Consider the following 27632-nt stretch of genomic DNA (forward strand, 5'->3'; position numbering starts at 1 on the left):
CAATTTTCAAGTGGCCATGAGAAAAAAGTTTCGGAATAACTGCTCTACTTTATTTCCCAACTTCTGAATACTTAACATCTGCAGCTCTCAGAGGGCATTGTACCACAGTTCTACTTTGCACATACTGAAGCAAATATGCTAAAGTTGAACAAGCTGACCTATTCCAGTATTTACCTCACGTCTGTATTCCTTCCAATCAAGTCCCCTTCTGCTCAGCAAAGCTGCTTAATCTAGATTCAGCAGTGATAAGATCTATGATTGGCAGATACACCATGTCTCAAGATTGGATGGGAGAGAAACCTTGGACTTTGTAAGCACAGTTAGAGCACCAAACTTCATCTGACACCAATGCTACAGAGTATATGGTAGCCATGCCATATATAGCATTTCAAATATTTGAAGCCAAAGTCATTTAGGGCTAGAAACACTAACACAAGTACTTTGAATGGGACCCAGAAACAAACTGGCAACCAACACAGCTGTATTAAAGCAGGCATTAGATTAGCTGCACATTTGTTGCCGTTTAAATTTCCAAATAGTCTTCAAGGGCAATCTCATGAAGAGCAAATGGCAATAATTCAATCTGGATGTTACCACAGCATAGAATATGGTGGCCAGGTCATCCCTGCCCAAGAGGCTAGTGAACCAGCCAGAGCTAGAAAAAGACAGCACTGGATCCATGAACATTCCCAAGCTAAAGGACAGCAACCCTGTTCAGAACTTGCTATCTCCCCAGCTCCCAGACTCCCAAACTGAACCACATGTGAAAGGCTCGATATTACAGTATTTAATACAAAAGTAAATGCAATGGAGGTCCAAGGATTCACACCAGCCCCAAGAAGCTAGCCTTGCTGTACTGATAGAAATAGCCAATAATAAGCCTGGTTCATCTCAACATAATGTCCAAAAACAGTATCACCCAGAAAGCCAGCAGTTGGGTGGACAGTGCACTTTTAGAGCCTTTAGCTGATCTCTGGTCTTGGTCTAATACATGAGACAAGTTAAGCAAGATACACCTTTCAAGAACCAAGATATACCTGTTTCTCCAAAAATAAGACAAAGTCTTATATTTATTTTTCCTCAAAAAAAAACACTATGGCTTATTTTCAGGGGATGTCTTATTTTTACCCTCCTCCTCCTCCTGCCGTGGCCGGCATTGCTGCTGCGCCTATCACTATGTCTTATTTTCAGGGTATGGCTTATATTCCTTGAATGCTTAAAAATCCTGCTATGGCTTATTTTATGGCTACGTCTTATTTTCGGAGAAACAGGGTATGTGCATCACCATCAGTCTCATAATCATTTACTGGAATCCTATCAATAGCTCATCTGATTCTATCGGAGTTAAAAGGTACATATACAGTTGTGCTCCTCATATCTCATCCAGAATTATATATAATTAAAGTTGTACTACCATTTCAGGTTGCTTGGGTTCAGAGGCCCAGCTACCTTGGTTTGTGTCCATAGCTGTATTTTTTTCCACTACATTTTCTCCTGACCATCACAACTGCAAGCTTCCCACTGCTCCTTACCCAGCTTCCACTCCCACTCTAACCTGTAGCACAGGGGTTGTCAACCTGGTCCCTACCACCCACTAGTGGGTGTTTCAGGATTCTAGGTGGGCGGTAGGGGGTTCTACGGCGGTAGGGGGTTCTTCTGAATCCTCCTTCCATCGAGCACTGGTGGGCGGTAAGGAAATATTACCATCAAGAAAGAGGCATTAGTGGGCGGTAGGTATAAAAAGGTTGACTACCCCTGCTGTAGCACATCCCTTTGAACCAATAACTACCAGGTGATTGAGCAGGCAAACAGAAAGATTGACAAAATCTACAGCCATTAGGGCATAAACTTAACAATAAACTTCTTATCCTAGATACACCCCTGTTTAATGTTGGAGTGCCACTTCATATCCCAGGATGTTTGCTACTTTGTAGCTGGAGGTGCTTGGAGTTCAAGCAACCCCACACCAGAAAAGCTGAAGACCAAATACAGTGGAACCTCGAGCTGCGGACGTAATCCGTGACAGAGGCACAGCGGTGTGTCTGTGCATGCATGTGATGTGATTTGGTGCTTCTGCGCATAGGGCAATTTAGTGCTTCTGCGCAAGCAGCAAAACCCGGAAGTAACCCTTTCTGGTACTTCCGGGTTTCCCGCAGTACGCAACCTGAAAACGCGTAACCCGAAGCGTCTGTAACCCGAGGTACCACTGTATTAGTTAAACTTGATTTATACTTTGTTTTATTCACCAAGACAGTACACTAGGTTAACTGAAAACTAGCTATGAGCCCAGCAGATGAAGAAATAAATATTGATTAGAAATGCACACCTTTTTTTCCAAACTATATACACAACAGCTCCAGTAAACAACCTAGGGCCTCAATGTATTGGTATTATCAAGTCTAAATGGGTTCTAAAACTTCAGCAGGTGCAAAATTCAATGGCCAAATTGCTTACCAGTTTGAGAATATACAGTGGTACCTCTACTTACGAATGGAGCTCCATCCGCCATCTTGGATGCGGTTTAGATAGGATTTTTTTCTACTTACGAATTTTTAGATAGGGTTGCTTCTACTTACGAATTTTTTCTCCCAATGGTTTCCTATGGGATTTGACTTACAATTTTTTTTGACTTACAAATGTGCGTTCAGAGCGCATTAAATTTGTAAGTAGAGGTACCACTGTAATGCCAATCCTGGGCCCAATTCAAAATGCCCAACAGGGCTCAGGACCACAATACCTTAAGAACCACCTCTCCCTATATGAACTGACCTGGACACTGCTTGTCATCCGAGACTCTTCCCTATGTTCCTCCTCTCTGAGAGGTTCAGAGGGTGAAAACAAGAGGACAGGCCTTTTCTGTGGTGGCTCCCCATCTGTGGATTCCCTCCCCAGAGAGGCTCACCTGGCACTGTCATTACATATCTTTAGGCACCAGGCAAAAACATTCCTCTTTACCCAGGCCTTCAGCCATTAAATAATCTATGGATTGTTCAAGGTGGGGTGTGTGTGTAATGATGATTATTTTTATTACTGTGCTGTCTATGATTATACTTTATGTTTTTATTATTATGCTCTGTAAAATATGTTTTTAATGTTGTCCATCAACCTTTGATCAAGGGCAATATATAAACTGAATAAATAATTATTATTACTAAAGTAAACATTCCTAGGCAGACCAAACAGTAGATGTAACAGTACTGTTGGAGTAGAAAAGGCCAACTAGGTGATACAAGGAAGCTCAGGGAAACTCACGTTCAGCCAAACGGAAGACTAGCTCCAAATACCTCTGCCAAGCAGTTTGCCTTTTGCAGCAAAAACAAAAGTCTTATGGCACCTTAAAACAAGAACAAAAATCATTAAACCTTAATTATTGGAGTCGACTTCATAAGAAGTGCTTTCAGTAGAACTTCCAGCAACAGAAATTCTGCAAGTGAAGAACTTACTGAGCCCCAATTAAAATATATGCCAGATGATTTATTTTCAGGAGCTATTCTGTTCTCCAGATCCTTGCTCAGGGGCTCAAACAATCCAACCACTTACAGATGATCAGAATAAGTGGCATTAAGAGAGGCATGCAAGTTCTGAAACAGGTTAACTGACTGCCTATTTACTCATTGTCAAATATTCCAAGCATGCCACTGGGTAGATGCCAGCCTACCATTTTTATTTAATTACAGAATCATTTATCAGCAAGAGGAAAAACAGGTTGTCCCTTCCTCTGCAGTAGCCAGGGGGCTAATTCTAGTATTAGTTACCCATTTATAGCTGCAGTCATCTCCGAATAAAAGTAGGCAGTGAAAAAAGTCTTTGCCTTGTTATGTAGAGTGTTACACTAGATAAGGAAAACTCTGGTTCTAATTCCCATTCATTCATGATCACTTCAACATTAGACCACTCCTACTCAGCCTAACCTACTTCCCAGGGTTGTGGCGAGGGTAATGGAGGAGATACTGTACACCACCCTGAGGTTCTTGGGAAAGAGGTGCATAAACACAGAATAAAAACGATGGCGATTTTTGAAAGCTAGTCATAGGATCACAAAACAACTTTACTCTTATTCTATTGAACCTGCTGATTATCTTTTTTGTTGTCATAATATTAAAGGATCGACAATATTGACAGTGTTTTTGATTGGACAGGTATTGAATCCTAATTGGCATCATTTTGTATTAATGGCCTCACAGGTATGCAGCATATACTTAATTAGCAGGAAGTCAGTGATTAAGTGACTGAGGAATCAAATAGCAGCTAATTGTCCAGCAACAGTTCTTCATTATTTCTTGCCTACTATGGAAAGGCAATCTTAACATATATAAGGAATTCTCATTCAAGTGGAAAGCTCAGTAAAAATTATGAGCTTAATGAGCCATGATTAGAAGTTGGTAGGGCTAACTAAGGATTGGATCAGGCATCCCCAAACTGCGGCCCTCCAGATGTTTTGGCCTACAACTCCCATGATCCCTAGCTAATAGGACCAGTGGTTGGGGAAGATGGTAATTGTAGTCCAAAACATCTGGAGGACTGAAGTTTGGGGATGCCTGGACTAGATAATGCTGCTCTGGAATTCAGATCCAACTCACAGGCACCAGCCTGTTTTCCTTTGCACAGAGCATTAATTCTAAGCCAGGTTAACTTCTTCTAGAAATGTGGTATTTGAGGTTTACACTTTATTCACATTTAGAGGTCCTTGCATCCAGCGCAGGTGGCGCTGTGGGTTAAACCACAGAGCCTAGGGCTTGCCGATCAGAAGGTCGGCGGTTCCAATCCCCGCAACGGGGTGAGCTCCCATTGCTCGGTCCCAGCTCCTGCTCACCTAGCAAGTTCGAAAGCACGTCAAAGTGCAAGTAGATAAATAGGTACCACTACAACGGAAAGGTAAACGGCGTTTCTGTCTGCTGTTCTAGTTTGCCAGAAGCGGCTTTGTCGTGCTGGCCACATGACCTGGAAGCTGTACGCCGGCTCTCTCAGCCAATAACGCGAGATGAGCGCCACAACCCCCGAGTCGGTCACAACTGGACCTAATGGTCAGGGGTCCCTTTACCTTGCATCCAGGCTTATCTGAGCCTATTGAATTATTAATTCCACATCACTTGCAGGCAACTCAGCTACTCACTTGAATGTCAATAATGACCAATATGTAAAATAAGTCCAAATTATGTTAACTGGAGACATTGGTTTTTATAGCAATTTTAAGTGCCATACCTTTTTCCAATGAATTCTTTAGCATGGAAAGGGCATAAGGAATTCTGTGTGATATCCCAACCCCCACAAACAGAATCATTGTACCAGAGTTTTGTAGGGGGATGAAATAGTTATGAAACTTGTTCAGGTGTGTGGAATAGGGATCCTTTTATTCTCATAACTCAATTGTTGCCTGCCCTACAACATTTTAAATAGTTTCAGAGTTCCTGCTCTACCACAGCTGTCCCGATATATTCAACAGTTCCTGAAGGTTAGATATCTTGAAATTTGCCAATTCTAATTTAAAACAGCTTCTTCTAAGCTAAAGAAACCAAATTTATGAAAATTGTCTTTTTAAAAATGTCTTTGATATTTAACAGCTTTATCAGAAGTTATCAATTTCAGGGTGTCTTTTTATATCAATTACAGGTGCGTGCAAGTCATTTGGGCCTTTTTACAACCTCCTCCTGGCTCTATGTTACAATCTGGTTTTTGTTAGATGTAGCTCCCAACCAGTCCAAAGCATAGGGTAGATAAATATTCATTCTGAATTGAACTATTGTTTAGTTCCTGGGTGCCAGCATCACTTACACACCAAGGTAACAAGACCCTCAGGAGTATCAGAGCTGCAAATCTATAGCAGATAACATTGACCCCATTGATTAGATTCCACATTATTAAAATTGTTTAAATGAACAACATAACTTTGGTACACTTCCCATGTTTTTCACACCACCCCATATCTACCTAACTTCTTATTTAATATTATCTTTCTCTTGTATTATCTTGTAATACAACCCCAGGGCCTTGATCTTCTACAGCTTCCTTCACAGGCTTTCATATCTCTTACAGAAGAAAGGATGTAACTCCTAGCAATCAATATAAAGTGGCATCAAACACAGCCTTCTATCTGGTGGCCACTCTTACTTTGTATAGTATTTAACTGTATGCATGTGTGCAATACAAATATAAAGTCAGGGGTACCTGAAAGAAAGGCATAAAAAAACCTATCAAAACATTGAAACAGAAGCAACACAACACCTGATGATACATAAGTGATGGTGCTGGAGATTAGTTTATATTCATGCATCACCTTTTATCTTATAGACCACTTCCAATGCATCAGGTTTCTTAAATTTTAAAGAAAGGCAAGCAGTAATTTAAAAGCTACACTTACAAGATTCTGGGGGACTGAATTATAACTGTGGACAAATCTTTAAATTTAAAAGAGCTTTATTTTATATCAGTATTTTTAAACAGTCTCAAAGTTACCGTATTGGTTGCCTTTCTTCAGAATAAGTTGAAAGCAATAAAAGCAATAAAAACCATCCCACCCACCCCCAAAATGGCAATATTTCTGTTAACATTTATGTACACACGTTTTGAAGAAAACTTCATTTTGGGTTGCTATGAAATGTTTCTCCTTTTCACTGAAAAGAATCTTTCCCCATTTTCCTTGAATTCCCCCCTTTATTATTATTATTATGGACAGGCCTAACAGTACCAAGGGAGTCAATATTTCCATTAAGTCACAGTTAGGGAAATCACTGTGTTTTAAAAAAAATGGGATCTTGCCTTAAATCTGTATCAAATCAATCCTCCTGCTGATGAAAAGGGTTATGAAAACAACTAGTACTTACAGTAAGAAAATCCACAGCAGAACTATTAGATCTTGGTTGCAGTATGAAAACAATCCTGAAATCCAGCTAAACTAATTCTAGAAACATTTCTCAAATGCATGGCAGGCACTGAATCCATTTAGACCAATGCCAAGATCTCATTTCTTTCGTCTGTGTAAATGCGACATTGTCAGGCCTAGTATGTAGGCCTCTGATACAGGCAGGACCTTTGTTCCATACATCGTTGTTTTTCCCTAAAGTCTCCGATAAAACTTTCCACTCACCCCGCCCTAATGTTTCCTTGTTCCTAATCTAAACTTTTTCGAATTCCTGATGCCTTTAAAAACCCTACTGCGAAGAACACCCCACCCCGACAGGACTGGCCATTAGGAGGAACAATAAAAGTTGTACAGCAGGCAGCTGGGCCTGTACGGCTGGCAAAAGCCCCGGTATCAGTTTGAATGCTAGCACGGTAGTAGTCGGCAGATACGCAAAAGCGAGGCGTGGAGGAGGAGAGAGGGAGGGGGGTGGGAAAGAATGTAAATAACCAAATACGACGCGTTATGCAAACAAGCCTCACGCTAGTTTCTTCTCGAAGGCGTCAGGAACACAAACTACGGTAAAATTATAGGGGCGAAAGGAATCTGCTCCGGTAATGGGACCAAGTGCCGAAAGGGACTGGGTAAACAAACACCCTTTTCCGCTTAGCAGAGTACGATTTCCCCCTTCCCCAGCCCCCAAAGCCAGGCCAATATGGAGTCAGCAGATCATTTAGCATTTCTTTTTTTATTGTCGACGCCGACGCCGCCGTTGGGCTAAAAGGGGGCTGCTTTCCGCCCTCTGCTACGACTAATTCAGTGGGACCCAGCAGCTCACTTCAAGAAAACAAAATTAAAAGGGGCCCCTGTGGAGGACAGGGGCTAGCAAAGAGGTTTGGGGGAGTTTGCGAAGCGGGGCCGAATACAAACCGGGCGCAGTGTCAACACTGACATTGTCCTTTTGTATTTAATCACACACAAGCCAGAACGCCAATCTTAACCGTGGCGGGGGGGGGAGGCGGGGGGAGGTTTAAAGGTAGGCCCGCAAAGAGAAGAACGGCTGCGATATGGGGCATCCTGCGCTCCTGTGAACCCAGGCATAAAAGGTGGGGTCCAGATTCATCCCATTAACAGAGAGCCGCTTACACGGGAGCGTGGAAGGCGAAGAAAAGAAGGGAAGGGCTGAATCACGATAAAGCTTCAGGCAGCCGTTTGGCCATTTTGTCAGCTCCCATTTCTGCCACCCTGGCTTCTCCTCTTCACTATTCCTTTTCTTAAGAACGGGGCGAGGGGGTGGGGGAGAAAGAAGCCAGCCTTTTACGTTCAGTATTTCCTCCTCCTCCGCCCCCCGCCCCAACACCTTGTATATTAGGTGCATATTAGGAGACCTCTTTATGGCGAGGACTTCCTGAAACCCTATTCAAGGCCTCAAGCCACCACCACACACACATACCACTAACCTTCCCCTTTCTTTCTTTCTCTCTCACCCGCCCCCGTCGGGTCCGGGACTACCTCACCACCAATCTCCCCCTGTCATGTTCTAACCCAACGCCGCCTCCCTCCCACCCCACATTCCCCGACTCCGGCCCCCCGGCGAAGAACGGGCGGAGGGGAGGGGGGAGGCCGAAGAGTCGCTTTCCCTCCCACAGAAACCCCAACGTTAAAAAACAGGCCTCGTCCGCCTCGACCCACAGTACCTAGTTTATCCCGACGCGGCCTCTGCAAAAGCGCTCTGTGGCTCCGGCTCCTTTTCTGTCCTGCCCGGCGCCTCTTCCCTTCAATTATCAGCTGAAGCCGCAGCACCGATCAGTGCGCCGTCTGCCTCCGCACCGTACCCCCCCCCTCCAGCGGCGTAGGGGGAGGCCGGGGACTACTTTACCCCCAAAGGGGCCCGGGGGCCCCCGTTCTCCCCCCCCCACTCGCCAGCAGCGGGTGTTCTCCTCCTGCCCGCCTTGGCGCTCCCTGCCGCGGGGCCGGCAGCCCCCCCTCCTCCTCCCACACGTCAAGGATCGGCGGCGGTTCTATCCTTGCCGTCCCCCTCCGCTCGTCTCAGACGTTCCTTGGCTGAAAAAGAGGTATCCCTCCGCTGGGGTCGTCACCCCCGGGGTGCGCGCAAGCGTTTATCCCCCACAGGGTCAGCGAAGCCGCTGGCGGCGGCGGCCTCCCCGTTGGCGGTTTCGCCCCGATTTAGAGACCTCCCCCCCCCCTTTCTTTCCCGTACGTTCGCGGGTAGTGTAAGACCCGCCGACTTCCAGCACGGAGGAGCTTGCCCGTCTCCTTTAAGAGGGGAGGCTGGGCTTCCCGTGACCTCTCCGTGTGCCCGCCCCTTCCTGGTTGCCATAGCGATTGGCCGCTGGCGTCCCAAAATGGCGTCGCTCCTCACAGACACTTTGTTCGAGGCGCGAGGGCAGGCCCCGGCGCCCAGCAAAGACTTCTACCAGCTCCTTGTCACCAAGAAGGAGGTGAGTGAATTACCTCCCCTCTCAGGGGGTCCTCCACAGATTTCTCCTCCTCCTCCTTCTTCGCTGTTGTGAGCGGCGGCGGCCTGACTTGATAGTGAAAAAAGTAATGGAGGTTCCTCAGTTGAATTTAGGGCTATTCATTACTTCTTCCTAGGACTGAACAGGTGCATCCTAGAAAAGTGCAGAGAAAATTCTCCGGGCGCTCGACTTGCTTCTCATTCAGGAAAGGAAATGGGGTCCACTAGAACTTAAGCAAAACATTTCACTGATAATTAAATGCCAAACCTCCCTACTAGAACATTCCTGGGTTCATTCTCTAAATCTCCGATTTGGTAGTCCTGTCCCCTAATCCTAGATGCTGCCTTTATTTAAGGCACATTGTACCTGGTTAAATGCACACCTTTCTGTATGTGTGTCCCCATTTTGAGCTTTTTCATTTACAGGGGATCCTATAGTCCCAGGCATCTCCCATAGAGGTGGGTTTTCCAACAGGAGTTATATTGGGTGAATTCTAAATACAGTACTGTAGACGAAAATTATAATTTCTATTTACAGGTAGGTAGCCGTGTTGGTCTGAGTCGAAGCAAAATAAAAAAATTCCTTCAGTAGCACCTTAAAGACCAACTAAGTTTATATTTTGGTATGAGCTTTCGTGTGCATGCACACTTCTTCAGATACGTGTATCTGAAGAAGTGTGCATGCACACGAAAGCTCATACCAAAATATAAACTTAGTTGGTCTTTAAGGTGCTACTGAAGGAATTTTTTTATAATTTCTATGTTACACATCCTGCTCCATCAATGACAGGGATGGGGAGCCTTGGGCCCAAGGGCCAAATGTAGCCCTCCACAACTCTGGCCCTCAGTGCTCTCCTCAGGCAACACATTCTCAGCCCCTCGTTAGACCACTTTGCACCATCTTTGAGTCTTTCATTTCTGCTTGGATGGAGAATAGAGAGGGATGCAATTGTGAAAAAACCTACCCTATAAGATACAGTGACAAATTTCACATTTATTGCTTACTTTTGCCTCTGATCATGATTTTGACTGTGTGTGTGTTTGTGTTTCAAACATTCCTCAATTCTTTCACCTGAAAAATATAAGGCAATTGGACTCCAACATGTTGCAGGGCTGTGTATACTTGGCAAATTCCCAGATTGCATTTCTGCACCAAATACCCGAAGGTGCTCTACATTCTGCAACATTTGCGAATACTTTTTCCAACATCAAATCCTAATAGTGTTACTTACTCAGTAATTCAGTAAAATGTTGTCACGATGCTATTATAGCGAACAATATTACCTTTGAAATTCGGATCCTTTCTCTTTTTGGAACTTTCGTGCACAATCCAAGCATCTTTTGCTCATTCCCAGGTGGGTTTGACCCACAGTTTAAGAAGTAAGGTTTAATCCAGTGGTGGCGAACCTATAACACGCGTGTCAGCACTGACACACATAGCCATTTCCGGTGACATGCGGCCACATGCCAAGACCTCATTTCCGGCCGGCAGCGGAATGCCGCAGGTGACGCATCTCTGTGGGCCTTGTGGACTTCCGGCGAGGCAAGATGGCGGGCAGCACGGAGCCGCGGAGCTCCTGAAAGTGACCAGCACTGACAGAGCTGACGGACAGGCTTCCAAGCCACCGAAACCGCCACTGCCCGGACACTGGGGGCCACCAGTGCAGCAACCGGGGAGCTGCCAGACCCCACCCCCACCCCACGAACCTGACAGACGGCCTTGAGGCACTCCGGAGCCCGGAGGAGGAAAAAGGAAGCCCCGGACTCGCTTCCGCTGCCACTGCAGAAAAGAGGGAGAAAAGAAGGAAAAATAAGGCAGGGGTCCGCTCGCTCCGTTGCCGTCCCCATCGCCCCTGCCTCAAGGGAGAGGAGGGGGCCCTTGGAGGAGGGAGAAGAACCCCGACCTCGGTGCTGCCACCGCCGCCACCTCGCCACCATCCCGGGAAGAGAGAAGAGACACCCAATTAAGCTGAAACCCCTTCTCTGTTGCCCCGCCACCACGCAAGCATAGCCGAGTGAGGGGAGAGGTGGGCTGGAGAGGGCCACGAGGAGGCACAGGCCCAACCAGAGCCCACCTCCCCAGTGGCAGACCCATTGGAGGAAGGCCTGAGCTCAGAGTCCCATTGGGAAAGACCTCTGGGTTTTGTCTTATTTTTTCCCCTTTTTAATATTTTTTTTAAAAAAAAACTTTATTTTTTTCCACCCCTTTTCATTTTTTTTAAGGGGAAACAAATATACATTGTTGTTATTTAAACTATAAATATTGTGAAATTATGGTTTTTTTCTCGAAGTGACACACCACCCGAGTTATGCTTCATTTTTTGGCCAATTTTGACACACCAAGCTCAAAAGGTTGCCCATCACTGGTTTAATCTCTAGTCAAAGTAATATCTCTCCTCCAGAGGGAGTGTTATGGCAAGTTACAATATTTTGATTTTAGGCTCTCAGCATTTGTGAGAGAGCTGTATGCAGAAATCCTATACCTGGTACTGCAAAATTATTTTTAGTGGGTGTATATGTAAATCAAAGTGGCCGTCTGTTCAGGGGGAGACAGTATCTCATATACAGATCCTGAAGGATAATGTTTCTCATTGCCCTTCTTTGACCTGATACTGCTGTAACATCACTCTAGAATCCAAAGAATTGAGAATACTGTCACTACTGTATGCTTTTAATATAGTGGTTTACCTACTAGTGCTGTTTTTCATGTTGTTGTTTTCTGTAATATAACTGACACATCTCCTAACTGCTTTGATTCCACGGGATCCAGAATCATGAAGGTTCTGTCTCTAGTTGGTGACCTGTTCTGGCAGCTCAGAAGGGGAAATTGAGCTTGATTTAGCTTTTCTCCTTTATCCCTTAAGTTGCTTTTCTGCCACGTTGATCTCTCTGGCACAGTGACCGTTACAGCTGCATCAAAGCAACTGCTTCTGCGGAAGCATTAAGTGAGCGAAACTTTCAGTGTTAAGAAGCCATGTGAATTCCTGGAACAACTTCCTCAAAAATTAAAAGTTTCTGGAAGTACGGAAGGGGAAGCAAAGAACAACATTTTGATTTTTCTTACTGTAAACTCTCAACAATTTCAGAGAAGAAATACATTTCCACTCTGTGAATGTGAGATACAGTATATCCCCAAACTGATGCATATACGTAATATACAGGGATTGAGATTCTCCTTCAGTTACACCAAATCTGGTGCCTGCATACAATTTGCGACCTTTCTGTTTAGGAAAGAACTTTCCTGAGGGTGCATAGAAAAGGAAGAGTACCCAGTTAACATTCCAGCTGCAGGTTATTGTAATGTAATAAAAAGATTCTAAATGTAGAATACAGTATAACTTCTTTGTTTAGATTATGAAAAGAAGTGGAAATCAGTAAGACCAATATTCTAGTCATAGATATACAACCTAAATAACTGTAAAATAAATGTTTTTCGGTTAGTTGTGAGGGAAAGAATCTTTTAGGAGTTTCTCTCCCCCATAACAGCAGGATGAAATAAAGAATGATGATAATCATGATGATGATGTTGATAAATAAAGTGCTATCTATGTGTATTGCACTTTGCAAAGTATGACAGAACCTCGTCCCAGGAGATTTACAATCTATAAAGCAATGCAAGCAAGACAACAAAGGAAGGAGAATTTTTTCATTTGAGAATTAATCTTCATGTGAGGGGGGATATTCTCTGGATTTTATCTCTATAGTCAAATAATTGCCAAACCCTGGTTGCATGTTGGCATTTCTTTTTAAAATTTATTGGAGATGGGGTGGTGAAGGGAGACTAACAGCAGATCATATGAGGGTACACAGAAGGACATAATGACCAGCAATCCAGAAACACTAATAAAAGCAAGGTAACAGTTGAACTTCTAAGATTTGGGTGGGTTTTTTTAAAAAAAAAGTTTAATGGGCAGTAGTGAGTCATGAATCAAAGAGACTAGGTGGGTAAAAGATGGAAGTTGTTAATGCAAGGAAGTTGTTCCAGATGGTAAAGTTAAAAGAGTAGGATCATTATGGGTTAGATAAGAAAGAGACAAAGAAATCTGGCATTTAAGCTTCTTAAGCAGTGGACTCGTTATAAGATAGGATTGATAACAATAGAAATGTAACTAGTGAATATTCTGAATGTGTAATTAATATTACATCTGTCATCAACTTGATTTGACCAGGCTGGTTAATTACTGTAATGTAAAATTATCTAAGACAAATGCATTAATTTCTATGGAACACCTTATTTCTTTCCATAAAGGTCCAAGTTGTATTTTCCTATATATTTTAATGAGTCTATTTTTCTAGAAAAATAAGTGTCAGAGCTGAACATGAACTCCTCATTTGTTCCCTTAGAATGGCAGTTGTGCCTACCTGAGAGGTGCCAGAACTGAGCTCCAGTGAGCTCTGGCTGGGGGGGGGGAGCCCTGATTTTAACATAAATACTTGTGTATAAGATTTCATTTCAAGTCATTACTCTTACAGAAAAAAAGCACTTCATAAGTTCCACTGATAAAAACAGCTACCGTAGTTTTAACAGTTTGGTTGCAAATAAGTGAATTTGTTCACCTGCTGCTTTCTTTTATTGTTCCTTTGTCTTCCCTTCAGACTAGATTTCACTGTGGTTGTACATGGACAAGCTAGAGATAAAATGGTGGGAGGGGCAAAATAGATTAATGATCTTTGAGAGATCTACAGGGCTACTTCTGAGGGAAAATTTTCATCTAGAGAATAGATGAGCTTATACTTTGTAGCAAAATTCTGAAGTGCTCAAAAACCTGGTTATCTACATCAGTGTTTCTCAACCTTTTTTGGGCCACGGCACACTTGTTTCGTGAAAAAAATCACGAGGCACACCACCATTAAAAAAGTTTAAAAAATTAACTCTGTGCCGCCCTATATTATAATTATGACTGTAAGAAACACTTGCCAAATATTGCTTTCCGGCGGGTTAGTGTTGTGTATTGGCGGCCGCCAGGCTCGTTTGCACTGAGCTTTGGGAAAGAGGAGGAGAAATATTGCTTTCTGGCGGGTTAGTGTTTATTATTGGCGGCCGCCAGGCACGTGACAATGCAAATCACCCTTCTCATCGCCGCACGTCGCGGCACACCAGCCAGCGTCTCGCGGCACACTAGTGTGCCGCGGAACAGTGGTTGAGAAACGCTGATCTACATCATTAATTTTGTTCAGAACTTTTTTCCCCATTTGCAAAAAAATTTATTTTTATGATAGCTCAAGCATTCAGACCTAGTTAACCAAAGTGTTTCTAAACGGCCCACTTCTTCCAACAGAAAACTATACCATTGAAGCTATTTCTTTTAATCTATCCAGACTCAAATGTCCTTGAAAAGTGCAGGCAGATGAGTGATTCATGGACACTTCCCAAAACATTCTTAAGAAAGACTCTAAATGGAGATACAACTTTGAGAATAACTGTGTAGTTTAGTATTATATCAAGAAGTGTACGAACAGTAGGTATTTTATAAGAATGCAGACAGCTGGAAAGATTAGATTAAACCAAAAATGGGTAAGATAAAATTGCAGGAAAAGGCACTGCTGTTAATGTGGGAGGTGTGGACATGAAACCGTTTCAGAGAGGATTAATGATATGACAGGAATGTAGGCATCTGTGTCTCCTTCCCCCCACCCTCCAGAGTTTTTTTTTTCTCTACAGCAAGGATGAGAGTTACAGCTGATTTTAAGTATACAGTATTAACAACACTGAAATCCACAAGTTCTATCATCTGAACACCTACCGTAGTTTTCGCAGAGTTTGCATTCATATCTACCTCCTCCATTAAATTAATCATTTTAACAGTATGTATTGTGCTTGGCCTTCTTTTCCACAATCTACATTAGATTTCATTGGGGCCAGCCCACTACTTGCTCAGGAGCAGGGCCAGATTTAGGTTTGATGAGGCCCTAAGCTACTGAAGGTAATGGGGCCCGTTTTTTGTCCAGCTGTCCTTTGTCAACAACAAATTGGCACTGTTTTTTGTGTTGAATATATGCTATATGGTAATTTATGGACCTGATAGATATCTAAAGCCATTTGCAAATAACAAAATATGTATTTTATCAATGTAATTGATATAGAAATGAGCAAACAAGTGATATTTTAGGGAGCAGGCTAGCAAGTGGGGCCCATTACTTGCATCATAGGAGCCTACACAACACAAAACACTGTTGCTGTATGTAAGTTTTATTTTATTTGTTTTTCATCTTATATTTTGGAAATGTACATCCAGATTTTTAAATTTTGTACATCTTTAAATTTTTTGGGGGTCCCCAAGAGAGTGGGGCCCTAAGCTATAGCTTGTTTAGCTTATATGTAAATCACTGCTCAGAAGTAATGCTTTCACTTATTGGAGGGTTTTTTTTAAAAAAAAAAAGTTGCTTCAGTAGAACTTGCTATTTAGTACATTTATATCCTTCCTTTCTTGCATCCCAGAAGTTAAAATGTGTTACATGGGATTCCTAGGTGGTTTACTATCCCAGCATTGTCCTGGTTAGCTTCAACAAGGTGGCTTCATCACATGCATTGTAATCTGTTAATTCTATTGTGGGAAGGATAGATAAATGTAAGCATATATGAAGACCTATGTCTTATAGACTAGGGTTTTCTACACTCCAGATGTTGGACTATAACTCTCATCAGCCCCAGCCAGCTTTCCCAGTGGTCAGGGATCATGGGATTTGGAGTCTACTAACACCTGGAGTTTCCCCACCCTGCTACGGATATTCACAATGATGTAGCGCATTCACCCTACTCCTTAAAAAAGAATGGGCATAAGCCCTCCAAAGTTGTGCATTTCAAAGTTTTGTTTATTTCAGTAGAATAAATACCTGTGCCATTGACGTCCACATGACAGAGGTGCTAACTTTGGAGGATTAATCCTACTATATCTTATATATAACAGGTTTACAAATAATAAAGGGATAGCTCATATTTTGGATGTGGCTCATAGATAACAACATTCACAGAGCTTATGATGTGCCAAAACTCGTACACTGTTCATCTTAAATACTGCATAAGCCCAGCCCTGTCTCCCTAAGTCTTAAAAACTAGATCAAAATTTCATAAGAGTTTCCCTTCCCTTCTTACAAAAGTTTATGAGCTAGCCTCATATGACTTATTCTAATAACTTTGGGTACCCAAATATTTTAATTAAAGTCAATTGCAATAAAAAAATCAAAGAAAAAACAAAAATGGGGGCGGGCAATACAAGAAGGAAAAAACATTGTCTGCTCACATTAACAATACATTTATACATCAATAAATCCATCTTAGTTTACACGTAGAGATCAACATAGGCCTTCCAAATGTCAGCTATTTATTTTAGTGAAGTTGGTGTTTATAGAAAGTATACTTCTATAGTTTCTCTAGATTGAAAATGGCATTGGTCCTTTTTTTTAATCAGCCATCCGGAGAGCTACTAGGTTAGCAATTTTATAAATTGCCCATGCTTGGGGTATTCATAGAAAATGAGACTTGCCAATCTTTCATATGTGTTAACTGATATGCCTCGTAGTACAGACTACATTTTAAAATTAATCATCTATGTGGCCATCTGCTGCTATTCAGGTCCTTCAGAATGTATAATTGTACAGGAAAAGACATTAAATCAGGCATCCCCAAACTTGGCCCTCCAGCTGTTTTGGGACTACAAATCCCATCATCCCTAGCTAACAGGACCAGTGGTCAGGGATGATGGGGATTGTAGTCCCAAAACAGCTGGAGGGCCAGGTTTGGGGACACCTGCATTAAATTATAATAAAGTTACTATGCTACTGTTCTTTACTGTTATGATTAATGGTAATTGAAGTATTTTCTAACCCTTTATGTCATGGTACCAATTCTCAGCTTACAGTAAAGATTTTAGTAGAAGACTGCTGAGAGTTCCAGATTTTTAGTACCTGCTTTAACCAACCTCCACCTCAGGGCAACCTAAGGATTCTGGATGCTGAATATAAATTATTATTCTTCAGATTGTGTGCCAAATCAGCCTATCCCAGCCTGTGGTTTTGCCACACCTATTACTGTTTTCCTTTAGCAAAGCTGTTCTGAATTCTCTGCTAATATGCATGTACTAGGACATACTGTTCAGGATTACATATGCACCTTTAATGACAGACAGATTTACCCAATAGTTCCATTAGGAAACACAGGAATGGCACATTATTTTTCTGAGCAGTCACAGGTAAGCAGTGCTTTCAGATTTGTTCACACATGCACATACATCCTGGCTGTCTCTCTTCCACTGAACCCTTTCACCTCACTAGGGAACCTCTATGCCATGAACTGGCAAGATGACAACGAGAAGGGAGAGGTGAAAGAGGATCTCTGTGAGGAGTGTAGCCAGGACACACCGGGGCATGCAGGGAATGGGGAAGGAAGTACTCACAGGGTTACAGAGGATGGTGAGGGAATGAGGGTCAGTGCGCCGGAACCAGAGCAGCAAGACCCATCACCAGAGCCGGGGGGGGGCTGTCTCCATTAACATGGTGGGCTCTGAGAGGTAGGGAGCAGTGGAAGGGGCACTCAAGAAGGCTGAGGCAGGCAAGTCCCCACAGCCGAGCTCCCGAGCTAGCCAGGTGCGGCTCGGTAGCTCTGGGAGGAGGTGTGTGATTCCTCAGATGGAGTAGGCTTGGAATGGGTGAGGGCCATATGCCTCATCAAGCCCAGATGCTGCAATCAGCATGCCAAGTTCCAAAGGGTAGCAGAGCTGAAGTGCTGTGTCTGCTCAACTGCCCATGTTGATGGACCTTGGCTTGAATGCTCCTGGACCTCTACGGGACTGCACTTCAGGTTTGACTCTGGACCATATCCTGACTGCTGGACTTGAGACTACTGCAGGCATAGGCAAACTCCAGCCCTCCAGATGTTTTGGAACTACAATTCCCATCATCCCTAGCTAACAGGACCAGTGGTCAGGGATGGTGGGAATTGTAGTCTCAAAACATCTGAAGGGCTGGAGTTTGCCTATGCCTGGACTACTGCAACCCTGCCCAGCTACAGCTGTGGTTGTGCCATGAACTTTAAGATGATGGTAGGCACTCTGTGCAACAAGACCACCTGTGCTTCAAGTTAAAAAAAAATCCTTCCAGTAGCACCTTACAGACCAACTAAGTTTGTCATTGGTATGAGCTTCCATGTGCATGCACACTTCTTCAGATACACTGAAACAGAAGTCACCAGACCCTTATATGTAGTAAGAGGGTGGGGAGGGGTATTACTCAGAAGGGTGGTGGGAATGGGTGATTGGTTGATAGGTATGGTAAACCTGTTGACGACTGCAATTGGTCTTACAGGAAAAAGCAAGGGGTAAGATGGCTAAAAATAACTTTATCATGTATAATGAGATAAGGATTCAATGTCTCTATTCAGACCAGCTCTCTTCACGGTTTTAAGTCTGGTTGTTGTTGTTTAGTCGTTTCCGACTCTTCGTGACCCCATGGAAGTTTGGTAATAAGTTGCAATTCAGCAACTTCTCTTTCCAGTCTAGTTCTGAAATTCTAGGGTCTGGTGACTTCTGTTCCAGTGTATCTGAAGAAGTGTGCATGCACACGAAAGCTCATACCAATGACAAACTTAGTTGGTCTGTAAGGTGCTACTGGAAGGAATTATTATCGACTATGGCACACCAACACGGCTACCTACCTGTTACTGTGCCTCATGTGACAGCAGTGAATCCAGAACCCCCAATCAACAAACCCAGGTATTCAGAGGAAGTGTAATTCAATTTTGAAATGACCCCGCAGGAATTCATACTGGAGAATCCATGGAGCAGTCAGGTCCCACCTGGAGTTAGCCATCCAAATAGGAACAGCACCACTGCAATGCAGTGCCCCCAAACCTGACTCAGAACAATACCATGATTGATGATATCAAAATCCACTGAGAGATCTAATAAGAATCAACAGTCACACCTGTCCCATTTCTCTCCCCTGGCACAGGATGATACTTTATGAGCAAGGCATTTCCCACACTGAAATCAGGCCTGAATCTCAATTGAAATGGATCTAGAAAATCTGTCTCCTCCAAAACAACCTGGATCTGGTTGGTACCCAGCCACTCAAGTAGCAAATGTCCCCTTTCTGGGCAAGGTTCTTGTATAAAGTTATTAAGAACTTCAAGGTCTAGGGAAAGTTTCTTCAGCAGTGGTCTTGCAACCACCTCCTTCAGGCAGCCTGGTGTATGGGAAATCCATCTGGAAGACAAAATGTATATCAAAGAGTTAGTGATGATGATGTTGATGATGATGATGATGATGATTAATTGAATTTATATACCGCCCTATACCAGGAGGTCTCATGATTCTGACATGGTTACCCTTCCTGCCTCTGTTCCTTCCCCCTCCCTCGCAGCCGTTAGTTTTTGAAGGTGTGAGAACAGTCTTTGATGTCCTAATCAGTTGGGAGCAGGTGAAGCCCCACACACAGCTGCCTTAATCAATCTGGGAGGATAGTGCTGGAAACCTTCTTTGATGTTGGAAATTATTAAAGTGATTCTTGAAGCATTAATCACCTTCTTGGCCCATTCAGCTGCCCCCTTTCTAGCAGATTCTAGCAGGTGCAAGAGTCCAAAACACAAGTGGTTGCACAAAGCTAGCCAAATACCTTGTCTATATCCTCAGGATGCAGCAACTGAAACTCATCCAATGGCATTGGACAAGAAAGCACTTTTCTTCAGCAGGATCATCTGCTGAGCCCAAATCCTTGAGAGGATAGAAGTAGTTTTATTCTCAAAATGCTTAGCAAGCATGTCACAGCAAATTCACCTTCCTAGGATCAGTAGGCAATCATAAGCCTTCATGTAGTTCATATAGTTCCTCTCAGTGCTTTTTCTCTAAAAACTGTTTACTCTCACTTTCCTACTCATATTGAAATACTGCCCCTCAATGAGGCCAAACATAGATTCACAAAATGTTTAGGGGTATGCATACACCCAGGGGGGGGAAGCACTGGTTCCACTAGTGTGGGAACGATATATCTGCTGCCTGGCATAATTAATGTAAAGGTTTGTTTTGACCAAGTTTCCACCATATCCAATATTTTAATATTTTGTGTGTGTATGCCAATTTAAAATTTGTCAGACAAATGCGTCAAGGTTCATGAATTGCAATCTGTTCTGTAGTTAGCTCCTTTGTGCTCATTTTTTCTTGTGCATAGTGAGTCACCTAATAAATGAACAACTAACTTAAACACACTGCATATTAGCAGATTTCACATATATGGGGTATTGTATGTCTGATTTAACCAAATGTTTGTATAATTTCCTTTATATATGCAGTTATAGAACTAATAATTCACTCAGTGTGCTGAAAATAGTGAATGGGTTTTTTAAATAACATAACTGATCCCCTTTGATAGTGAATTGTAACTAAACTGGTATATTTCCTATTATTTAGAATCATAGAATTGTAGAATTGAAAAGGACCCTAAGGATCATACAGACCACCACACCAGAAGGAAAGAGAGACAGAAAGTGAAACCCAAGCTCCTTCTGGCCTGTTATTATAGGACACTGACCTTGAGAGAAAGAGATAACAGAACCAGTTTAAACCAGCTGTTCAGCTTCTCTGAGGGAATAACCCAAACATCAGGAACCTTCTGCTTGTTTCCAGGCAGAATAGAAGCTTTCTTCTCAGCTAAAAACTTCTAGCTTGCACCACCTTGTATTACACAAGAACCTTATTGAGTAAATTAGAATAGGAAAGATCTTTACACTTTAAACCAATATTTTCTGTACTAAAAAATGCAGACTTGACAAACCCTGGCACCTTATTCCAAAGTATTATTCTGTCTACACTGCTACTTATTTTTTGAACTTAATGGATACTGCTAACAAGTTTTGATAAATTAATGTAGGATGGCACCAGTAAATGCAAATGACCATAGATAAACATTTTTGAATAGAGAAAGCTTCCTTCTCTGTAGATGTATCTAATCTACCCTACACTAATAATACTGGGGGAACATCACAATTCTGTAGGCACCTGCCCCATACTATTCTAAGCATCTTGTTTCAGGTTGATACAAAGTACTTTTGTTTTTATTGTAATTATTTGTAAGTTTTAAACAGATTTTATGAACACATAACATTTTAATTCTCTTAATGTTTAATTGTTTATAATTATTATTTTTCCTATGTTTTAAGCGATTGTTTTTATATGTAAGCCACCTTGAGCCCCATCAGGGGAAAATGTGGGATATAAATATATACTAATAATACTTCACAATTTCCCTTCTTTCTCAGTTTTCTAGGGCATGGTTATCTAAGTGACTTCTGTTGTTGTTTTTTCTTCTTGAATATGTAGTTGTTCCTCAGGACAGCAGTAGTACTGTAGTTGTTGGGCCATCTTGTCATAGCTGCCAAGTTTTCCCTTTTCTCGCGAGGAAGCCTATTCAGCATAAGGGAAAAGGGATAACTTGGCAGCTATGCATCTAGTGGGTGGGCAGGGGGAATGAGCACAGCAGAGAAGGCATCATTGCCTCTGCTGCATATGAATTAACATATTAAACAGTGCAACAATTATTGTCCGCTTCTTTTGTATATACAGCAGTTGTTTTGTTTACTGCAATATTTACACACACTTAGATTTTTTTTTGCAAAAGTGTAGTGTGTTTATTTTTTATTTATTTCATAAAATTTATATGCTGCTTGATTGCAGGAAAAAAAACTCAAAGCGGTGTTAAGACTCAGGTTTTTTTTGCAAATTGTCACAGTGCTCTGAGGACCACTTTTGTTCTGTATTTTCCATACTCTCTGGTGCACAAAGTCATTTTTGCACTACAAAGCTGTATGTGTTAACAAGCAGTGTGTTAATCCTTTACTTGGGAATGGGGATCAGAACAAAAAACTTGGTAGAAAATAGTTGCAAACTGCTCTAGAAATGTGTGAGGTGTTGTTGATGTCATTGGCATTAGCCAATAGTAGCCCCAAACAGCTGTTTGCATATATACTGAATGTTCCTTTCTATGAAGAGGAACTGGGGCTTTCCAGCTTCACCTTGAGGCAAGGTGAAAATCTGAAAAACCAGTTTAACCAAAGCATACAGTGGGACAGAAGAATGTACATTTGTATTGCAAATAACAATGGCAGCATAAAACTACCCCATCATTTTGATGGAAATGCTGTCTGCCTTTATCCCAAGATAATTAGAATCTTTATTGGAGACGTTAGTCCAGTTAGCCCTGCTCCCAAAAACCGGGTGAGGGGCAGTTGGAAATATGGCCTTTTCTATTGTGATGTCTGATTTATGGAATACTTGAAAGAGGGGTGCTTTTGGAATAGTCTCTTTATATCTAGATGACAAGTTGGAACAGTTTTGCTTTTACAGTTGTGCTGTTGCTTTTTTTTTATTCAGCATGTGATATTTGCTTTTATTGTAATTATTTCTTCTTTCCTTGTAAGTAGTTGTGAGGGCCATTAAGATGCAAAGAAAGAATGTAAATCAGTTGTAACTTGATTTGTTATGAGAAACCCCTTCACATAAGATACATGGAAATTATTTCAGTGATTTTAAATGGCATTATTTCTAACAACAATCTGAGCATAGTATCCAAAAAAGTATTGTAGGAATACATACTTTCTCTTATTATTCTGTTAATCTACTCTTATTATTATTTTTCTTGCAAATCAAAATGATGTGGCTCATTTCAATATCTAGGTTCCCAAACAGCCTGTCATTTTTCTGCTAATTAGTTAGTAACTGTATAAAAAGTATTGCATGTTCTTGATTTCAGTTTTTGATATAATTGCTTCATTTATCATGTGCTCCTTAGACAGATCCTTGTAACTAATTAAATGCAAACATTTGACCAAATGACATGCCAACTTCTGGTGTTAACTGATGGCGTTCTACTGTAGTTAAATATGCAAATAAATTATTTTTAACATGTCAGTCAAGCTTTTTTGTATTCTATCTGCACTGAAATAACACTTTTTAATAAACTTTTCAGATTGCTTGAAAAAGCCTGAATGTTACACAGTGAATCCAATGCATGCTTACTGAGAAGTAAGTCATTAGCATCCTTACAAGTACAATCTTAATTGCCCTAATAAAATCAGTCCTAGTTATAGGATATACATAATTCTCACAATCCGAAGGCCATACAATCACTCTTGGAAGCATCATGCTGCTTACGTTGTCTACCAGTGTGACTTCTAGATCCAAAAAGAGTAATAGTCACTAGAACAATAAATGATTAGGGGCAGACTAAAAAAATGTATTTGTCCTACCGTAAAAAGTGTATGCTTTTGAACAGGATTGAACAGCTATAGATAAAAATACATTTCCATTTTCCATTTTGGTTTTCCCATTCCCTTGGAGATTTTCCCCAGTGTAAGGAAAGACAAAACAAAACAAAGAACACTACAAATGATATGCCCCTGGGTAAGCTCCAAACACCTATTATGGCTCCTTGAGGGAAGACAGATTGTTGCTTTGAATAAAGATGGAAGCCTCTCCACACTTTAATGGTGATTTCATTTTCTGAACAATTGTTTTTCCTCATAGACCTGAAATGTGAGCCATCTTTTTGATTACTCACATTAAACTGTAATTGGATCGTGTTTCTCAAGAATGCACTTTGTCTCACAGAAAGTCACTGAGAAGACCTAAAACTAGGTAGATTTTAAAAGATTAATTCCGAAGGAAAAGCTGCATGCCGGAGATTCAAATATTATAAAACAGATATGTTGAATATATGGTGGAGTTATCCGAGCATACAGAAATTTTGGGCATGGATATTAATAAAGACTAAAGATGTAATGAATGCGGAAATACTATTATACCCTGTTAGAGGGTTGCATGAAAGGAAAAAGTTCAGAAGAAATTGAATTATTTTATTATTTATTGACAGCAGCAAAGGTTTTGTGGCGTTCAGTATTTGAAGAGAAATGCAGTACCTGGAATAATGGATGGGGAAATAAAGTGCTGGATATTGATTAAATCTGTGAAACAAATTTACTGGATAAAAAAAACTAGGGAGGGATGAAAACAGTCCAAAATGAATTGTTCTGAGATTTAAAAATATATATGGTAAGGGAAATCCTGTTTAAGAGAAGATGCGGATTTGATAGCACTAAGAGTTAACTTTTAAGAAGGACCAAAAGATAACAAAACCATATAAAGAGTTACAGAAGAACTATTAGAAAGAATGCTATTTTGAATATTGCATCTGCAAAAAAGGTGGTGTTATGATTAATATTTTCCTTTGATTATATTCATAAGTTTTGATGATAATAATAATAAGGTTAATAAAATTCAGCAAAAAAACAAAACAATGCATTTACTTTTTATGTGGGTGGAATGCTCTGACCATATTTTGTATGACGTGTTTCAAACTACAGGTAGGTAGCCGTGTTGGTCTGCCGTAGTTGAAACAAAATAAAAAAACTCCTTCCAGTAGCACCTTAGAGACCAAGTAAGTTTGTCATTGGTAAACATGCACACGAAAGCTCATACCAATGACAAACTTAGTTGGTCTCTAAGGTGTTACTGGAAGGAATTTTTTTATTGTATTTCAAACTGATATTCTGCTTTTGTGCCGGCATGTTCAGCATTCCTCAGACCAGGCCAGCAAGGCTAGTAGCTGTTGCTGGCACCTGCCAGCAACCTGATCGATTTAACCCCTTATTCATACTCAATTAGAAATTGTCCATTCTTCCTGACAGCTGTGTACACTGATAGTAATCCCAACTGTTGGAGGTGGCAGGTTTCCCAGCCTATGAGTCATAAAGATGTGTCCCTACAACTCCTGTTTCTATCAGGAACCTGTGCTGTCACTTTCCAACATCAGACTCTACTTCCACATATCAAGGAAAACCTGAGCAGAAGTGGAGAATGCATGGTATTGAAACACAAACTGTTCTAGAGTTGCAGCTGCCTACCATATGGCAAGCAAGACTACCACCCCTGATGTGGCTAGAGGTGCTGATGTTTCCTTTACTACCACATTCCACCATCCAACCAAGCAAGGGCCGGGATACCAGGACACATGACAATATGCCGCTGCTTGACCGCTAGACCCTGCACTACAGTCCCCACATGGCATTACACAGACCTATGCCAAAACATCACAAGCCAATTTAGTAATCCAAAGGGGAGGGGATCTTTTTCAGTAAGTCCCATAATAAGCATCTAATTAGTCATCTCTGTCGTATCACCTGAGAGTAACAATTTACAAATCTTATCAAGTGGACTCTGGCATATAAAAGCATATGGTGAGCCGTAAAATTGTTGGCTCTTAAGGTACCACCAGACCCCTCTGTATTTTTCATTATGGCTATTGAGAAGGAAATAAACAATGCCCTTTGGGCATTCCTAGCTTATCCTACAGGAAAATTAATTGATGCATAAGTGCTGGTATCCCAGGAACTAATTTTGTTGCATTAATGAGTGAGCCATTCCGTCCCCCAAAAAATACAATTTAACTGAAAAAGTAAACATCCCCGTGTTTACATATTATGGGAGGTATGCAATTTATTATTATAGGTTTGTTTCTGCAGTGAAAGTTCCTTTGATAATAGCAATAGAAAGAAAAAGAAAAAGAAAAAGCTGTAAATACATGCTGACCCACTAGTAAATTGATTTACATTCTCTTAAAATGCTTTTGTGGTTCTAATTTTTACCAAAGAGGTGCATATGTGGGTGAAGGACAAGCAATATTCTATTTCTCCATCATGATCCTTTTCATAAGTTAGCTTACGGTTACACTTCTAGAATTACCTACTGGCCCCCCATGTAGCTGAGGAATAGATAGAAAGCTTGATAACCTTTTTCCACAATAAGGATGTTCTAAATATGGGAACAGTGCCACAATTTTTGGCATTGTAACTGATGGTGTCCTGATTTGAGGATGCTTTCTCCTAGATTACTCAGTCTGCACAAACTTCATTGTTAGCAATAGATGAAGATATCTTTAGTCCCCTGGGTTTGTAATAATTGTTTTCTGCTTCTTTCTCGTGTTAGCTGCTGTCTTTTTTACTTTTGTCGTCACTGGAGTAAATTTCGATTTCTTTCTTCTTTTTTGTTCATTTTTTAGTTGTTTGCTAGAAGTTCCAGTTCAAGCAAACTTTTCCGGGCAGACGTTACACTAAAAATAGAAAAATGATAGTAGAAAACATAAAATATATCTAAGAAAACAGCAATGAGATCTGAAACAGCAGGTGGCAGAGCAGCACAAAAATCACCACAGAAGATTAATGATAAAACGCCTGAGAAAAGATTTGGATGCATTTGGTTAGATTAGCCTCTCTATCACTAAAATAGTAATTTGCCTCATTGCCGTTCACTATAACTGGCAGCTGACAGATCAGGAAGAGACACCTGCAGATGATTTCAGCACACAGGTAGGCTCATATCCAGAAAAGTGATTTGTCAAGTACCCTTGTCCTAAATGGTGAAGAGCTTCAAGGTAAACACAAGCAATTTGAATTAGGTTCTGAAACATACCGGGAGCAAATACAGGCATTCTAGCACTGGCATGATGTGTCCCCAATACTTTGTTCCCATTACTGTAGTGCAAAAGACAGCTGTGAGCATGTTTACTGCAATTTCTGAACCATTTTCAAGGGCAACCTTGTGGCTTTAAAATGATCTCATCTAGAGGTTAGCAGAGCATTGATGACTTGAGGCTATGGTATCTCTGTCCAGCAAGATTCATAATTGGTGCAAGATTTTTTTTTCCCCCACGGAGGCCACTTATTTTATTTATTATAATACCATTATATACTGTGATTTCACACAAAAAAAAACAAAGCAGTTGCACAACAATAAAAACCAAAAGAAACGCAGGCTAAGACTTCTCAAAATTCTCCTTTATAGGTCATTTTCAGGTGGTGGAAAATTTCTCTTCGGAGTGAATTTCGTGAAGCAAGACCTGGAGAACTTAAAGAAAGTCATGAGGACTTCCTGGATAACCCTTCTCTCCAAAGTAAGATACTAAAAGTATAGCTTTATACTTTATACTCTTTCTATAAGTGTGGGGCGCAATTCTCCAAAATCTTCCAGTCCGGCACAGTCCTTACTCCTGAACACGGCATGGCAATAAGGATTTGATGAGTTGTTCTCCAGTACTGGAAACAGCCAGAAACTCATCAAACAAGGTAGCTATGCTTGACAGAGACATATTTTTCTTCCACCATAGCTTTGTATTGCCTTTTCTTGCACATAAGCCCAGGCAGGCACATAATCCAATGCAACTGAGAAATAGAATCCGGATGCATCGCCCGTATCCATACCTACCACAACAGGGAGGCCAATCAGGAGTGATAAAAACACTAAGAAGAGCTGGGAAACATTCCCTGTCGCACCCATG

At 41.5% G+C, this 27632-nt stretch overlaps 2 protein-coding genes across 12 annotated transcripts in view; one reads left to right on the forward strand and one right to left on the reverse strand.

Annotated features, from left to right (window-relative positions):
* The window catches only part of TRIP12 (thyroid hormone receptor interactor 12), a 75850-nt gene extending 67174 nt beyond the window's left edge, over positions 1 to 8676 (reverse strand). For 8 of the 11 annotated variants that reach the window (XM_060274517.2, XM_060274516.2, XM_060274515.2 and 5 more), the window contains exon 1: positions 8536 to 8676. The gene's annotated coding sequence lies outside the window, so the exon portion shown is untranslated. Of the gene's footprint in view, positions 1 to 3252; positions 3335 to 8535 lie in introns of those variants that run through there. The other 3 variants (XM_088669749.1, XM_088669748.1, XM_060274511.2) reach the window with 2 other exon arrangements.
* Positions 8677 to 9108: 432 nt separating this feature from the next.
* FBXO36 (F-box protein 36) overlaps positions 9109 to 27632 on the forward strand; it is a 29729-nt gene continuing 11205 nt past the window's right edge. The window contains exons 1-2 of the mRNA XM_035133972.3: positions 9109 to 9300; positions 27140 to 27248. Coding sequence (XP_034989863.2) covers positions 9205 to 9300; positions 27140 to 27248 — 205 coding nt within the window. The 5' untranslated portion in view covers positions 9109 to 9204. The remainder of the gene's footprint in view (positions 9301 to 27139; positions 27249 to 27632) is intronic.

Source organism: Zootoca vivipara, chromosome 5 (assembly GCF_965207765.1).
Source record: "Zootoca vivipara chromosome 5, rZooViv2.hap1.1, whole genome shotgun sequence".
NCBI classification, from domain to species: domain Eukaryota; kingdom Metazoa; phylum Chordata; class Lepidosauria; order Squamata; family Lacertidae; genus Zootoca; species Zootoca vivipara.